This window comes from Melospiza melodia, chromosome 5 (genome assembly GCF_035770615.1).
Source record: "Melospiza melodia melodia isolate bMelMel2 chromosome 5, bMelMel2.pri, whole genome shotgun sequence".
NCBI lineage: Eukaryota > Metazoa > Chordata > Aves > Passeriformes > Passerellidae > Melospiza > Melospiza melodia.
This window is the reverse complement of record NC_086198.1, coordinates 33,231,666-33,248,743: the sequence shown is the minus strand read 5'-3', so window position 1 is coordinate 33,248,743 and position 17,078 is coordinate 33,231,666. Positions and strand designations below refer to the sequence as shown.

Sequence of the window (17,078 nt, the reverse complement as noted above, 5' to 3'; positions counted from 1 at the left end):
AAAACTTCTGATCCGTGGATTGTACTTTCAAGAGTTAATTTAGGTGATGTTTGGATTTTGAGACTCAGATCCTGCACTGATTGGGAATCAAAGCAGCTCAGTGATGCAGATCTGATCGTAAAATGATAAACCAGTTCAGCCTCAATCTGTCACAGGTTCTGCAAGTGCATGGAAATATTTCTATTCTGGTATTTTGGGAGACTTTGCTTGTAAATATAAATAGTTATTTAGGGAGAGTTTGATTAATTGTGAAAGAGAAAAGAATATTATTATAGGTTTGGCTTCCTTTTATGCCTTCTTATTGAATTGAATACAACACACAGCTTGATTGCAGAAAAAAGTTTATTGAATGTTTGACTAACAAACCTACAGTTGTGGGGATAAGGTTTTGCTGTTTCATCACTCCAATTCTGAACCCTGGACGAGGGTCCTGCTCTAGCAATTTGTGTTGCGTTTATAGAATTTTTTGAGGATTTAAATGCAAGATGAGGAAGGAAGAAGTAAATAAATTTGAGCCTACTTGATTTTTTTTCCTTTCACCACTTGAACCAGGAGCAGGGGTGGAAGAAGGCAGCAGTAACAGTAAAGCAGCGGGGAAAGTAAAATGCCCAACATCTCCCAGAAGAGTTGAGTATTCCTGGCACAGCTGAGGGCTTGGCAACTTTGCAAAACACTTCAGGGTAGCTGCATCTTTTGATCTTCTCTGAATCTGGGAGAACTGGAAGCTTGCAGATGTCCAAGTGCTAGAAGGGTCCCTCATCTTTTCTCTCAACTATGGTTTTACAACTGTCTTCTAAGGGCATAAATGCTGCTAGTGTCATCAAAGGCCTTGTGTGAAGGTCACTTCAGATTGCTCAAGGAGGGAAGGGCACAGACACTCCTGCTGATGTCTGGGGGAGGCACGCAGGAGCCTGAAAAGGACAGCTTCCCCAGAGCTGTAAATCAGTGTAATTCCCTTGACATCAGGGGAATGCCTTATATCTGCTGGGGGTCTCGTCTGTGTGGTGTGAGACACAGCATGGCATTGCAGCATGCCAGGGAGACTGAAAGCCAGGAGCTGCTCTTGGGAGATGGCACGAGGCTGAGGTTGGAAATGGGAAGAGACAAGTTGGGTTACTGCAGGGGCCAGCATTTGGGGTGCTGCCATCCAGGTGCTGTGGTGCTCTACATACATTAGGGATAGGAACAGGGGTGCTCTGAGGCTCTGGCACAGCAGAGGGCCGAGCTACTGGGCGAAGCAGGAGTCTGGGGTCAGAGCTGCTGGCACCTGCATCACCTCCCCGTGGTACAGCAGGGGCACAGGGGAGCTGTAGCACTCATTCCTGTCATAGGTGTAGCATGTCTGAGGTTCTTCACAGGAGTTGCCCTGCTGGGCCTGGTGGATGGCCCCGCCCAGATCAATTTCTATGGGTTCACAATTTTTGCATCTGGAAGAGATGGAAAATGGAACAAGTGTGAGGAGTTAGGTGAAAATATGCCCCTGCTGAACCCCCAATCTTTCTTGCTCATCTGCATGTAGAGCCAGGAGAGTGCTGTGCCATTTGTAGGTGTTCCAGGGGAACATCTGGCCCTCTGACATCTTTTAGAGCTGCTGAGGGTTAAGTCTTGGCAAGTGAAGTTAGGAACTAAAACTACTTACAGTTCACTCAGGCGGTAGACAAAAGTGGTCCTGAGTGGGGACAAGGGGTCCGAGATGTTCTCCCGAGCCTTCAGGGGGACTCTGCAAAGGTGGGGAGAGAGTCACTCGCATGAAAGCTGCTTTTTAAACAGTCTGCCCTCTTTTGAGCAAATCTAAACTTTCATCTTCTTCAGGTTATTTACATTCTGACCCTTCTCCAAATCTTGGTCCTCTGCACCCTCAAAGGCAACAACCCTCCCCAACAGGACTGCAGCAATTGATAATAAGTGCTACTTGCAAGTGACAGGGCTGAGAAGGTTAATTTTTGTTAAACTCTGTGCTAGCAGATGCTTGAGGCTGATGGACAGGGATGTTTAATTAGTGGTTCTCCTGTTGTGAGCTCTACAGCACTCCTGCAGCTGTTTCCCAGAGATACACACATTTCTGTTAGGTTTGTGTGAGTGGAGAGTGTGGTATTCACATGCCCTCTGAACAGAGAGAGTCAAAGAGATGAATGACCAAAACAATTCTTGTCTCATTTGCTCCTCCTGTGTTTTTGAACATGTGGAATGTGTTGGAAGATGATTTACCTGAAGGTGATTGCTTGATTGGATTGTGGTGGACATTGTTTATGTTAATTAGCCTAGCAGGTCCAAGCTGTGTTGACTGGTCATCAGACAGTCACGAGTTCTTGAGTTTAGTATAGTTCTTGTTAGTGTAATGCAGTATAAAATAGTTATGGTATAATAAAGTAATTATTTAGCCTTCTGATACTGTGGAGTCAGATGCATCATTCTTCCTGCTTGGGGTTGCCTTGTAAGTACTATAGGAGAGGACAGAACTAAGTCCTGCTCTTGAACTGAGCTCTATCTCATGGGAGACAGTTTAGGCATTAACTGATAGTTGATCAGTTTAGGCATTAACTATTTTCCCAGGCTTTCTGTCAGGTCAGAAGGTAAATCCAGTGTCATGGGCTCAATCTGGTTTCAGGTTAGATCAACTTCTGACAGGTCATTATCTACTTCCCCAGCCTATTTTGTGAAGTTACTACTGGTCTGCGTAAAACATGGAGATTTTTTTTGTATCTGAAGTGACAAACACCAGAGAGGTTCATGTGAGGCAGAAAAGCACCTAGCAAAGTGAAATACTCAGGATACCAAAGAAAGCAGCCCACATGAAAAGCTATTCACTTCACCAGGGCTGGGACATCAGAAACAATGCAAAGAAAACTGGTATAACACTGCATCTCCTGCTCACCATCTCTGTGAAATACCTGCCACTTACATGATGCGGATGTTTCTCTCCAGGACTTCTTCCTGAGGATTTTCTTGAGAGGGGACAAACTTTGAGGTCACTGTTACACACTGACACTTATTATTGACCAGCACGTACTCCTCATCGCTGGGACCAACTGGATAACCTGCAAGGATAGGCAATCCCAGAATCAATAGCAAAATCCTTGAAAGCTGCTCTAGAAGATAGCCAAGGGATGAAAATGCCAGCAATGCACCATTACAGCACCTGGATTGGTTTAAGTTGAGGTTGCAGCAGGTACAAGTGAGTCTCTTAACAAAGATGTGTTCAGCTGTCTTCCTGCTCAGCTCAGTGTGCTGCTGTGTGTACAGGTGGTGGGACTGGTGACTGAAGGGCTCATTTACTAGGAACTGGTTATGTGATTCCTCTGTCATGCACCAGAACTGCTTGAGCAGTCCAAACCCCAGTTTGGATCTGATTGCTAAACAAATGTCCCTGACCTTGCCAATGTGGCTGATGTGTCAGTTTTCCTTGTGTGGTATCCTGTCCTTCAGGTTCCTGGGGGAACAGCTGCCAAAAAGCAGGAGGACCCAGAAAGAAGGCAGTCCCCTGACGTGGCAGGGAAGAGCAGGTGGCCCTGATGATGCTTGTGGTTTGCAGGGAAAACTCCAGTCCTGATTTACCCCTCCAAACTGCTTCTTCTAGCATGCTACTCGATATGAAACTCAGTCAAAGCAAGCTGAAACATGCCAGGTGTCACTCAGAGGCTTTTGGCATGTTTCTGATGTTGCATCATTCTTGCTACAGCACCTTCAGCCTGCTTACAAGTACCAGACCCAGTGATTTTCGTCATATGAGAACAGTTTGTTTTGGACTCAAATGGATCTCAGTTCTTGCCTGCTCTGCTTGTCTCTTGGTTTAATCAGAGAGAGAAAGAAGAAATAGGCTGAAAAAACCTGGGTTAATCATGTCTATAAAGGATTTTGGAGTTACTTGGACTTAAAAGCCTTGGTCCTTCCTTCCCCTGTAATATCCTGGTCTCATCTGCTTCCATTCCAGGGTTTCTGAGATTTTTACAGGCACCCTAACTGTGAAAAAGGTTCCAATACTGTGTAAAATTATGTCTCAGTGACCCTAGAGTTCACCTGCTGGTTACAACTGCTGCTTCTGTGGCCTTGGGCAGCAGTAGACCTGCTGGATATGATTCTCTATGGACTTCTTAGCTTGGGAAGGAAATCACTTTCCTAACTTGTTCTCCAAGCTTCTTCTCTGCCAACTCATCATTCCACATGAGCTCTTTGCTCTGATGCAGAAGCCTCCCAGAAAAGCCTCTCTAGTCCTTGGCTCCTTGTCTTGGCCTCTCTTTTGGCTCAAGGGAAGTCTCTGGCTTTTTGTCCATCACACAGCTCTTCCTCTGCTGTCTGTGCTGCATTCCACTTAACATCGTGTGCAGTTCTTTCCCAACCCTTCATCCAAAGCCAATGTTCAAGTCAGATCCTATTGGCTTTTGGGTTGTCCCAAAACCTCTCAGAGCAGGCTTTAATTCTAAAATTAGATTAGCACAATCTTATGCATATGCAGATCTTGCTGACTGCTCTAAAAATACTGCCCTGATTTAATTCCTTGTGTTATGCTCTTGGCTTCACTGTTAAAGTTACTGGTGCTCCATCAATTTTTTATTTAAGATTACAATGCTAAAAAAAGTGATTTTACCTGCAGTATCTCCATGTGTCACCCAGTGAAGTCTCTTGGGGAGAAGGTATTTAAATGCAAGATTTGCTAATGCTGTTCTAAATGTCCTCAGGTTGGATTTCCTGGTGCCTGAGTTACTGCACTGAGCTGTTCCCTCCCTCCTCAATACTTATGTGACTGCGTTTTGGACAAAATTTCTCAGCATCCACTATTGCTTTGTCCTTTGATACATTGTGAAGCCCAACAGAACTGCCTGGGGTAAGCAGCAAGATGCCCTCTTGCAAAAGCTGCAGGAAATGCAGGGATGCAGCTGTCTGTGCTGTTGGGATGATTATCCCTGAACATTGACTCCATCCTGCAGGCCAGATCCACCATGTGCAGCATGATGGATTCACACTCTCCAGAGACCTGAGAGCCACACTGAGCAGTGTGCTGGAAGGACAGGCTGAACTCAGTTGAAATCAAGGGTTTCCAAGAAATTCAGTGGAGTCACATGATAAGCTACAGTTTAATCAGAATAAGTTGGCTGTAGCTGTATGGCAGGATTACTAGGAAGATTTTGGAAGCCTTTAGATCTAGCAGCTAAGCTCCCTAGGACTGCAGAAAAACAAGCATGCACATTTGCAGTTTATTGCTTCAGGAACCTGAGAGAAAAATGCCTAATTATCAAGTCTTAAATTTGGAGCTAGTCATCAAGTTATCCTCCAGGCAGCAATTAAAATCCCACTGCTCTGATGCAGAAACATCCTGAGCAGTCCAAGCACCACTGAAGCACAGCTGCTTGAGTGGGTTTTGAGATTTGACTCCTGACTGTTAGAATAATTCAGGGTAAATGACACAAAACCTGCCATTGATGTCTTAATCCCAGTTTTCCATTTTTTCATTGTTCACCTACCTGCCACAAGGATGATCCCCAAGGAGACAGCCAAGGCAACACACAGCGACCAAGTGCTCTTCATCTTGCCTTCCCTTCTTTTGAAGAATAGCAGTGGAGAGCCTGACTCTGCCTATAAGGGCGTGTGCAAATGGGTTTCCTAAAATAAACAGCCTGGCCAACACTGGAAAATGTGGCTGGGAACTGAAAGCAGGTGTGTTAATGCACTAAGACCTCTGGCTTTCGGAGAGGAAGGGTGCATGGGGTTGCACTTTTATTGTGCTTTTTTCGGTTTTTCACCAGCAGGCAACAGAGCTGCTGAGTACAAGGACATCTTGCCATCAGGGCTAATGGAAGGTAAGAAAGTCCAAGAGTCACAGCTCTGGTTCCTAATTTTGAGACATCAGATTAAAAATCCCTTGAGTCCTATTAAAAAAACACTTCAGGCTTCATAATCACAGTTGTGTTTAGACCAGCTGTGTGCAAACCTGAATTAAGGGCTGGACCTGCCCCCAGAGAGCCTTCAGTCAAAGCAAGAAAGGTGACAGGGCAAGGCTGAAAGAGGTACAGCCACTGCAGCTCTGCCCACTGCATTGAGGAGTTTATCTTCTTGTGATTGGACAAGGGACTCCATGGGATTTGTGGTTTACAAGTGGTCCTGAGTCAGGTGCCAGGAAAACCCTGGAGTAATGAGCATGCAGACTTTTCCTGAAGGAGGCTGGTACTGGAGAGGGCCTGGGATTTTTTTTTTTTTTTTTTGGTCCCAGATTTGGGATCATTTGTGTAACTTCTGAAGAGCAAATGTAGCCTATAATGGCCAGAGCTGTCTCTGTAGCATTTGCATGTGTCTTGTACAGAAAAAGCCACTTTTTAAGGGAAACCCAAGCTTAGCAAGGGCCTGGTTGTTCTTGCCAGGCTTCTTCAAGAGGCTGAGCTCTTCTGGCAATGCTGCCAAGCATCCTAGTTCCTGTCACCTTACAGGATGTCTCCCTTTTTCCAGACCCTGCTGGCTGGGTCCATAAGGCCAGAACTGTTCCAAGTCCCTGGTTGTGTGCCCTGAGCTTTTTCCCCAAGCACAAACCCCTCACCCTGCAGCTGCATGACGCAATGAGCTTTCAGGTTACATCAGCAGTGCTCGGGCAAGGAGAGCGTGGGACTGGGGGAGGGGGGAAAGATGGATCACAGCCAACCCCTCGCAGGGCATTGGGCTCTTCCACAGTTCTTTACAAACCTTGTGTTTGCCTTAGGAAGCTGTCTGTAGCAGAGAAAAGATGTGGGGTTGTTTCCCTTCCCCATCTCAGAAAGCATTGCTAACAGTTTTATGCAGCCCTCTCTCTGAGACAGGAGCAAGGTGTTCCCTGTGCCCCATTTTTAAATAAACCTAGCTCACCAGTTTTGGTAGGGATATCTGTCTAAAGTACTGTTTGTTTCAGTCACTCTTTTTTGCAAGAATTCTGCTAGGATTATACAAGAAGGGAGGATGCCAGCACCAGAAAAAACAACATGCAAGGGAGGCTGGTGCTGATCTGTTTGCCTAGCTGCAAGAACAAAAATATGGCACTGTGAACATGCAAGGAGAGTATTTTCAAATGTCAAGGCAGAGACTGAGCAGAATTCTATCTGTGTTTTTCTGTTAACTTTGGTGGTTTTTCCTGGCTGCCGGCACTCAGCACATCTGGATTTCGGTTGCTAAATGTACACCTGTGTGTACAGCCCCTTGGTCTGGATATGATGACTGGAGAGCTATTTTCAGCCCCTTCAGCCACCTGCATGTCTCTGGGGATTTCTAGCTAGATCTTGAGAGTAAGGCTTATGTTCTAGACTGTTATTTGCATGGATTACCCCTGTTTTACTGGATGTCGTCTGGAATTTTATCTGGGTGAGCAGGTGTTTGGCAATGGGCTGCATGGCGAACTGGACTCCCAACCTCTCTGCAGGACAGAAGCTAGAGGTGGAATAATTTGGAATTGGAAAAGAATTTGGAACCAGCCCTGTGGTTTCAGTCTCTGTTCACATGTCCTGTGTTTCCAGGTGCCCTTGGATGTGCTGAACTAGGATTTTCCAGGTAAGAAGATGGGCAGGTGCCTAAGTGAAGTGGGTTGAAATTGTTGTTGCTGCACAGGGGGAGTTGGACAGCACCAAGGTTCAGGGCCTCTCTCTCCACATAAAACACCATCCACAAGCAGTCTGCCCTGGGCTTCTGTTTGCCCCTCCTTTCTCACTTGGAAGCCAACAGAATGGTGCATAAACAGACCAGCAGCAGCCCCTGATTGTTGTCTTGGTAGCAGTGATCCCACACTGCCTAGAGCAAACTGGTTTGGCTTGAGCAGCTCCTGGTTGACTGGATCAACTAACTCATGCTGGAGATCATCTCCAGCTTCACCAGAAGGGACTCATGTTTTCACTAAGTCCTGGCAAAGGTTTGAGTAGACACGGATTGTTTCCTGCTCTTGGAAATTAACTTTGTGTTGGCGGACATGTCAGTACCATTTAAATCCTAGAGAGTCCAAGTGGTCCAAGTGGAAGTTAGTATGCAGATTTTTGAAAGGGCAGACTTGAAAAAAATTAGGACACTTAAGATGGAAACTCTCAAGGTCAGGGACATGAGCAAGGCCTGGGTTTCTCTAAGTCACAGCCGCAAAAGTTAGCTGGAATTTTAGCCTGGCAGGATCTGGCTGCACATGTCCAAGTACCAAGTGAAGATTTCCATCGAGGTATGGCCAACAAATGTAGTGAATGCTGTGTCTCCAGACTGAGGTTACTCTTGTTGCTCTTTCTTCTTACAGGCCTGTATCCAGGAGGGTGATGGCTGAAAACTGGCAGGGACAGATTTGGAAAATTGGTCTGAGGCAAAAGCTGTGTTTGTGCAAGAAAGTTTTGATCCAGAGATGACCATGTGAAGAGGCTGAGTGTGTCAGAAAGATAAAACTGAGACCTGTTTGCCAACAGATGGATCAGGATCCAAATGAATCACCAAAAAGTGAGTAAAGCTCCCTACTGTGTTTCAGCTAATTTGAATATCTGTTTGACCAGGTTTTTTTCTACAAAAAGGTGGGCAGGAGCATTTATAAATGCACCTGCACCTGTTCTGTGGTGAGAAAAAAGCCCCTGCACTCGTACGCAGAACTGCTCTTGCTGGGAGGTGTGCATGCCTGATTTATCAGCTCTGAGTTTCTCAGCTTGGCCTACACTAATTCCTGTGTCTCATTACTCTCTTCTTATGGCAGGGTTCCCTGCAGCTCATAAAAGCAGATTGTTTCCCTGCGGGTCAGTATTAATGTCATTTTCCCTTGGGAAGGGTGGGAGGCTAGGCTGGTGCTCTGCTGTGGCTGACAGACACAAAAACACATGATGACAATGCAGAGGTGAGCAAGTACAGACTGCATTAAGCTCTCTTAGGGAGGGATCCCCACGTGTTGAAAAATCAGAATTACTCCGCTTCGGGGTCGCAAGGATCTCTTGGCATAATGGGATAGATTCAAGGAGTGCAGAGGTGATCAAGCAGCAGCTGCCGAGCTGTGCAGCCTGAAGCAGAAGTGCGATTCGTTGACGGGACAGGTCATGTCCAAACCTCGGAGGTGTCCGGAGAGGTTTGCAAATACTTCTGCTTCTCTCAGAGTTTGATCGGGTCTTAGGGAACGGAGTATCAAGTTTTGGTTACAAGGGCGCAGGTGTAAGGTGTGTTCTCCATCTGTTTTTTCCCTCGCCGTAAGATGACCGCACAGACAGCAGCTGTACTGGCTGGACTTCTAGAGGAAGAAAAAACTCTGAGGAGGAAACAAAAGGCTTTTTCTTGTTTTCTTTTTTTTTTTTTTTTTTTTTTCCCCACGTGGCATCATTGCTTGCTGAGCGCTGCCATGGCTGGAACGCCACCTCCCCGCGGGCATCCCCCGCTTTCCCGGGGGCGTGCCCACGCTGCGGCCCTGGAACAGGAAGGGCTCGGAGCGAGCGGAAGGGACGCAGCGGAAGGGGAAGCGCGGCGGGGGCATCAGGAGCCATGCGGACCCGGCGCGGCACCGTCCTGCGGCCGCGGGCCGAGCCCGCCGAGCCCGACGATGACCCCGCCGAGGTGCCCGGCGGCCGCGCCGGCCCCGAGGAGCTGGCGGACGATGTGGAGCGCTTCCACGAGGAACAGTTCCGCGCCGTGATGGACGCCCTGGACAGCGGCGACGAGGCCGGGGACAGCGAGGAAGAGGAGGAGGAGGAGGTGCTGGGTCTGCAGCTGCCCGAGGACAGCGAGGAGGAGGATGAGGAGGATGAGATTCAGGATCGGAATCCTTTTGTGGAGTACAGCGCAGAGGAGGATGAAGATGGAGAAGAGGAAGAAGGTGAGGAAGATGAAAATGTTGAGGACGGAGAAGAGGAAGAAGGCGAGGAAGATGAAAATGTTGAGGACGGAGAAGAGGAAGGAGGTGAGGAAGATGAAAATGATGTTGAGGATGAAGAGGGGGACCTGTCCATGGAAAGCGACTTGGAAGAGCGTCATCCCGAAGCCAAGCTCCCTCATGAGCTCTCCTGGGGCCAGCGCAAGCAGCTCTACTATGACACGGACTATGGGAGTGATGCCCAGGCCAAAGGCAAGCGGACCCAGCAAGAAATCGATGCTGAGGAGGAGGAAGAGGAGCAGGAGGCTCAAGTCATCCAGAGACGGTTGGTGCGGGATCTGGGGGAGGATGATTATGGTCTGGACATGATCCAGGGCTACCTGGCTAAGCAGCAGAAAACCCACGATAGCAAGGGGCAGAAAATTGATAAGGATCTGCAGGCCCTTTCCAAGAAGGAGCAGCTGAAGCTGCTGAAGCAGGAGTCCCCAGAGCTCCTGCAGCTGATGGAGGACTTTGAGGTGAAGCTCATGGAGATCAAGGATGAGTTGCACCCGCTGCTGCAAATGGTCAGAGACGGCACCATCCCCCAGGGGAAGGGCAGCCGCTATTTGCAGACCAAGTATCATCTCTACCTGAACTACTGTGCCAATATCAGTTTCTATCTGGTTCTCAAGTCCAAGAGGATGCCGGTTCACAGCCACCCGGTCATCGAGCGGTTGGTGGAGTACAGGAATATCATAAACGACCTCGCTGTTATAGACCAGAAGCTTTCCCCACAGGTCCGTATGCTGCTGAGGAACTACTATGACAAGAAGGAAGAGAAGCTACGGAAGGGAAACAAGTTTTCAGTGTTTCTCACCATGAATGGCAACAAAACCAAACCAAAACGTGCCTCTGCGCCTGTTAATGGCAAGGCTGCTGCTGCTGCTGAGTCGTCGGATGAGTCAGAGCTGGATGAGGAGGCTGCCCTAAAGTACTACAAGATGATGGAGGAGAAGCTGGCACTCAAGAGGAAGAGAAGTAGAGACGAGGACGTGCCTGAAGAAGCAGCGGTGTCAGAAGGAGAGGATCCCAGTAAGAAGAGAGGGGTGACCTACCAGATGATCAAGAACAAAGGCCTCACACCCAAGAGGAGGAAGATCGACCGCAACCCCCGGGTGAAGCATCGGGAGAAATTCCGGCGAGCCAAAATCCGCCGCAAGGGCCAGGTCCGCGAGGTGCGCAGGGAGCTGCACAGATACGCCGGGGAACTATCTGGCATTCGGGCCGGGGTTAAAAAGAGCAGGAAGCTCAAGTGATGGTCATCTTTTTGTCAGAGCTGCAAGTAGCAGTACTGCATCCAATAAAAATTTTATACACCATGTTGTGGGTTTATTCTTAGGGAAACTGGGGATGGGGTGGTATTTGGTTTTTCTTTTTCAGAGGAGGCTTTCTAGAAGGTGCTGTCTCCAAGTGGCACAGGGCCCTTTCCACACCTCACCCATGTCTGAAGGTATTTTCCTCTCTTGTCATACTGTTGAATTTCCCTCAACAGGAAACCTTGAGAACTTGCAAGGAATATATCAGGAAAAGGGAATTAAATGGGCTGTGCGGGACTGGTGAGGAGATGGGATTAGATGAACCTCTTGAAGATGGGTTGGGAAAGGGGCTCAGCAGGTGTCACTGGCCTGCTCTGTTTTGCTGTCTAGTTCTGGTCCATCCTCTTCCTGTGTTGAGCTGCAGAGACATGGTTAATAGTAGTTAATTTTTGTTCTGATTAACACCTTTGTTAGCTCTTAAACACCTAAAGTATGGGCACTTCTTTTAAATTACTTAGTTCCACATAGTCTGAAGTACTGTTTCCCTTCCTAAATTTAGTGAGAAGCAAAGCAAGGACTTGTCTGGATTTTATAACCATATATGTGATAACCATATTAACTTCCCCTATTATAAATGTTAAATGTTGTCTGCTGCTACAGGACTTAGCATTGCTGCAGGACCACCTTACAGATGGCTAAGGTGTTATGTCTTCAGTGGGCAGGTAAACTTCAGGGGTGTTTTGATTACTGCCATGCCTTTTGGTGAATACATTTTAACCCCACACTGAAGTGCTTGCCAGGAGCTGACTGTGAGTAGTCAGTTCAGTTCCAATCTGGGCTGTGAAGGGAAAGTGAGTGATAATTTTTCTGAAGTTTAACAGAAACTGTCTCAGGTAGAACCTGGACCTGTGTCTGGGACAGGTTTCAGGGAGCCCATGCCTTGGTTTGTGTACCATACCATCTGAAAGGTATTAGTTTTCTGTATGGAATTATTTCAGGACAATAATTGCTTTATTTAGTAATGCAGTTGCATCTTATGGGGGTGTTTTGTGTCTGTGATGGGCCTGGGGGAAGCCAGGAGATGAGTGTGTGCTCTTGATCCAGTGATAGGCCAGGTAATACAAGCATGTAGGTGCTCTGCTTGTGCTCTGAAAGTGAAACGTGCTTTTTTGGGGTTCTTGTGTAAACCTTAACAACCCAGCCCTGTTTCTCCCAGGAACATACTGTTCACTGGAGAATATTTTGGTCATTTTCCAGGCTGCTTGTTGAAGGGAAAGGTAGAAACTCAGTACTTAAGCTGGACAGATGGGAACAGTCCTGTCTCAGGTGCACTGAACAGGTCTCCTTAGATCTGTGCTTACTCACCTGCCCTTACTATGAGCAACAGTGTCAGCTGCTCCTTCTTCCCAGGGAGAAGGAGTAGCTTTGCTGCTCAGCCTTGCTGAGGAGGGAAGCAGAATTTGCCCACCTTTAACTCCCCACTGCCATAATGGTTGGAGACTGCTACTGATAATGCTGAGCTCTGCCCTGGTGGCTCTGCCAAGAGGTCAGTAAGGGGTAAGATGCTGGGCAGAAAAAGCAGCTTAGGTGCTTTTTTTGGGGAGGGATGGTATTGTGTAACAGGCATCACACGAGGTGCGGAAAATAGCCAGGAGAGATGCTCCCTGATCTCATTACCACAGAACCTCCTTGTGCACATTTCACCCTTGATGCAAAAATGAAGGGCTAACGGTCCTTCTGCTTTGTGCTTCCTTGGAAAGCTCCTAGCAGCTGGCAAGCACAATTGTGGTGACTTCTACCTGAGCAGTAAATAAGGGGAACAACAAATTGGTGTGCCATTACAGACACGTTCCTAATCCCCCTGGGGTTAGGCTGGAGAGAATGCTGCGTGTCAGCGGCCCAGCCCTGCCTGCCGGCAGATGGCAGCTCCTGGGCTAATGAAGATTAACCAGGCATTATGTCCACTTGATTAGTTGAGAGACTGGACAAAGCCATAAACATAATTCCCATTTGCTTTTTTGTATGGCTGATAATGGGAATGCTGTGATTATTAATGCTGTGGGAGGGGGGACACTGTAGCGTGTCACTAGGAAATACTTGGAGTAATGTTTTGTGCTGAAGGGAAATGCCTGGTGGTGAATAGGTTTTGAAAATTCCTGAGAAAATGGACATATGCAAACAGGCAAGGACCACAGGTGATCAGGAAAAGAAGCAAGGAGTGGATCAAAGTCTTGGTTAATGCTGCCTTTTCCCTTTGCCAGTACTGCTTCTGGGGAAGGTGCTGATACTGCCAAGAAATGCTTCAGCCATGAAATGGCACTTGTCCTTGCCAGGGCCCTGCTTGGAGAGGACTGGCAGCCTCAGCAGCACCTAAAGCAGGTTGGACTCACCTCAGGTAACAGCTTTGTCTCACCTCCATCACCCTCGCAGCAATGGAAGAACCTGCCCTGGGTCCTTTCCACCGGCTCACTTGGAGCACAGTAATGCAAAGGACAGTCAGTCCTGCCACACCTGCACATGAATGATTCATATTTAAACTGACACAGGCAAAGTGTAAAAAGCTCCAAGGTATGAGCTATTGTTTTTCTGCACCTGGAAGACATAATCCTTGAGGGATGATGAGCATCCAGAGTAAGCCTGGCTGCCTTTGGAAGCAGCAGAGCAGAAAAGTACAGTGGCAGAGTGGGGGACAATGCTTTCTGCATCACCACCTGAAATTTCTGTTTATACAGGGCAATGAAAATATATTGAGAAACTCACATGGAAATACATTTGCTGCTGCCTTAGATTTTGTCAAGGTTTCTTCTTAGCTGTGTGGGTTTTCCTAGCTGTGGTCGATAGTATTCCATCACACACAGTCTGGGTATTGTTTTACTCTTGTTAGCACGTAGAAATTCAAACATTCAGCTGTGCAATTTGTGAAGTGGCTTAAAGCATCTGTTCAATTACTTGCAACATGTTGCATGCCTTGGGGCAGGGCTGAAAAATCAGTCTCCATGAATCAGTAGCCTTTACAGCTTTGCTTTTGCAATTTTAATGTGAGATTTAAAAAGAAACCAGCAATGTGTTTCAGTTTAACCCAAGTGCACAGAAGGCTGGGTGATCTTTAAAAACTGGCAGACTTCTGTGCTTCCTGCCTGCTGACAGCACCACAATCCACATTAATTGCCTTGTCTTCTGAAAGACTGTCCCAAGTGAAATTCCCAGTAGCACGCTGTATTTGGCAGTTGTAATACTAAAGAATATACTTGGACTTTGTCCCCTTTTGTCCCAGGATCTCAAAACGCAGCTGTCCATGAGTTCTCACGCCGGGGAAAGCCAAGGGGAGGCAGGAGATGGTGCCCCAGCTTCGTTTCACGGGTAAGAGCCCCTGCACCATCGGAGGGTGGCGGCTGTCACCGGCGGTGCGGGGGGAGCCCCCGGGGGCGGGGGCTGGGGCGGCCGCGGCGCTTCTCGGCCGGGGCGGGGCGGGGGCTGGGGCGGCGATGGCGGAGGCGGAGCGGGCAGCGCCGCCGGCGGAAAGTTCCCGGGACGGGGCCGAAGCGGAGCTGCCCCCCGGCATGGAGCAGCGGCCCGAGCCCGGGGAGGCGGCGGCAGCGGCGGAGGAGGAGGAGGAGGAGGCGCGCCCTGCCTCGCCGCCGTTCTTCCTCCTCTACCCCGGCCATGGAGGCGGCGCCGCGGCCGCGCCGCCCGGGCTGTGGAGACCCCCGGCGCCCCGCGGCGGGGCCGAGCTGCCCGTGCTGGTGCTGAGCTACCCGGGACCGGACGGAGCCCGTGAGTACCACGGGGCTGCTCCCGGGCCGGGAGCGTCCATCGAGGCGGGGTGGGCGGCGGGCCGGGGGTCCCTGGGCGCCGCTGCCCTCCCGGAGCGCCGCTGCCCCGAGCGGTGCGGTGCTCGCAGCTACGGGCGCGCCCGGGCTCGGGGCAGCCGCCCCAAAGCTGCCCCTGACCCCGGGGCTGCGGGGGGGACGCGGCTGCTCCCGGCGGTGGGAAGGGCGGGGGGCTCGGAAGGACGCGGTTGGGGGGGCGGCATGTGAGCCGTGCTGGCCCAGCAGCTCAGCAAAACCAGCCCCACAGAGAGCCCTTTGAGGAGCATCGGTGCCGCCCTTGGAAATTCAACAATCCAATCCTTCCTGGACACGCGGGGTGTAGTTTAGGGACTGGGGAACACCCTCTCGGGTTTCCTCCTGGTGTTGGTGCGGAAGATAAATCCGTAGCGAGGGCACTGCGCGCTGGAGACCCTGAAGAGGCTGAAGTGCATCGCTGTGTGGGGCGTGTTGGGTGACAAATAGCGTTCTCCTTTGTAAGATTCTTTATGATGTTCTTGTGGTGTATTTGTGGAAGCTGGAGTACTCTGAAGTACTTGGGTGTATTTTAAAATCAAATAAGAAATACACACATGGGTGCATACAGAAGAGATCTTCTCTTTTCCATCCATCCTAAAAATAACCAGCAGCTTCATCCTCTGGGCTGCTGCCAGAGTGTGTGTGACTGAGCTTTTGGCCTTTGCTTTGTCACCTCCTGTCCCAGGTGAGCATTCGCTCACTCAGGAGCTGATTTGTTTGGAGCGCGTATCTAGTTTTTTCTCCTTTGGAAGCTGATGTGCTTGAAGGCATTACTCAGCAGAGCTAGAACCAGTGAGGTAAGAAGTCCATGTCTGTAATGCCAAGAGGAGGTGAAATGCCGTGACTTTGCTCTGAGCTCTATGAAGGACTGTCTGTGACTGCCAACTTATGTCCAAAGTCCCTCTATGTAAAATTGTTATTTGGAATGACAGGCCCCTTTCAAAGCCTTCAGTTTTACTTGTAATTTTTCCCTAATCAGGAGGTCTTTACCCATAGTAAACCCTGTGATATGCATGCAAGGGCTTGAGCTACTTCTGATAGAAAAGAAGACTTAGAGAAAAATATTTAATTGTAGCTGTTCAAACTTTGTGAGGAGCTCTTATCTGGACGTTGGGGAAACTGAAGCATTGAGATGAGCACATTTGTGTGCAGGGACTTGGTGGAGAAGCTCAGTGCTTGAGAAATGCTTTATCTTGTGTCAGCCTTATTCTGCAGTGATTGTTCAGGTAAGCTTTGTGAGAAACCTTTACAAGATGCATATAAAAGTTCCCTTGTTTTTGTGAGCCATGGAGGTGGAGCTGCCTGTGCAGTATCCAGTGTCACAGCTTGCTCAGGGGCTGACTGATGCAGTGTCTGGAGGCAGCAGGAATCAGCATGTATTTGCATGGTGTCTTGAACTCTGTCTTCTGGGGCAAACTCTGTCAGTAAATTCAGTAAATCACTTTTTCCCACCATTTCTTTTTTTCTTGCTGTGGTTTTTTTTTTTTTTTTTTTTTTTTTTTTTTTTCCAGTTCTCACATTTCTAAGAGCATCTTTCATTTGTTCCCACAGAGCAGCAGGAGCAGTTCTGCTGCAAAGTGTTACAGGGAGGCAGTGGCCACTACACCAAAAAGTATTTCACAATATTTTGGAGGTTTGTTTCAAGTCTTTTTTTTCCCTGTTACAACTCAATCCTTAAACTATTCTGTTGTATTCTCACCTGATTCCAAACATCAGGAGAAGGCCAGAGCTGCTTATGGAAGGAGACTGCAAAAGCTCTTCATGGCAGCAGCACCTGCTTACTTGTTACAGGTGGCTCCAGACAGAAGGAACAAGGTGATGTACTTAAACATGGTGACCTGCAGCAAAACCTTAGAACAGAATAAAAGCAACTAGATTAGGCAGTCCTTAAAAAAACCTTAAACCAAACCCCAGACCTTTGCTTGTTCTCACTGAAAGCCTACTCAATAACATGATACTTGAAGTAGACTTTTCCTTCCATTTTCTTCAATTATGAGAGTTACTTTAATCCCTAAATAATATCTCCGTGTTTCACAGTAGGTAAATAAAAATTTGTCACTTCTTAATTAAGAAATTGTTACTGGTTTTTGGATTGTTAAACCTCCTTTTGCCCATTCCTGTTTGAGCTTGTAGGGTTGGGAGTAGCTGGTATTTGAGCTAATGTGCATATCT

General features: G+C 48.2%; 3 protein-coding genes and 1 long non-coding RNA gene across 8 annotated transcripts in view; 3 read left to right on the top strand and 1 right to left on the bottom strand.

Moving 5' to 3' along the window:
• Positions 1 to 324: 324 nt before the first annotated feature.
• On the bottom strand, positions 325 to 5,611 carry JCHAIN (joining chain of multimeric IgA and IgM). Its single transcript, XM_063158018.1, has 4 exons — positions 5,460 to 5,611; positions 2,903 to 3,038; positions 1,640 to 1,720; positions 325 to 1,427 (listed from the first exon to the last, which is right to left on the bottom strand). Exons 1-4 carry the CDS (start codon positions 5,521 to 5,523, stop codon positions 1,226 to 1,228), a joined length of 483 nt encoding a protein of 160 aa, XP_063014088.1. The 5' UTR covers positions 5,524 to 5,611; the 3' UTR covers positions 325 to 1,225.
• A 1,778-nt stretch (positions 5,612 to 7,389) lies between these two features.
• LOC134418523 (uncharacterized) lies at positions 7,390 to 13,392 on the top strand. The gene is made up of 3 exons (XR_010027798.1): positions 7,390 to 7,503; positions 8,225 to 8,418; positions 13,323 to 13,392. It is a non-coding gene; the product is annotated as an uncharacterized LOC134418523 (long non-coding RNA).
• Positions 9,436 to 11,124, top strand: UTP3 (UTP3 small subunit processome component). Its single transcript, XM_063156928.1, has one exon. It carries the CDS (start codon positions 9,436 to 9,438, stop codon positions 11,059 to 11,061), a length of 1,626 nt encoding a protein of 541 aa, XP_063012998.1. The 3' UTR covers positions 11,062 to 11,124.
• Positions 13,393 to 14,592: 1,200 nt separating the features above from the next.
• RUFY3 (RUN and FYVE domain containing 3) overlaps positions 14,593 to 17,078 on the top strand; it is a 30,709-nt gene continuing 28,223 nt past the window's right edge. For all 5 annotated transcript variants that reach the window (XR_010027797.1, XM_063156931.1, XM_063156937.1 and 2 more), the window contains exon 1: positions 14,593 to 14,835. Coding sequence is in view for 4 of the 5 variants with exons in the window: in XM_063156931.1 (XP_063013001.1) it covers positions 14,622 to 14,835 (214 nt within the window). In the remaining variant the exon portion in view is untranslated. The remainder of the gene's footprint in view (positions 14,836 to 17,078) is intronic.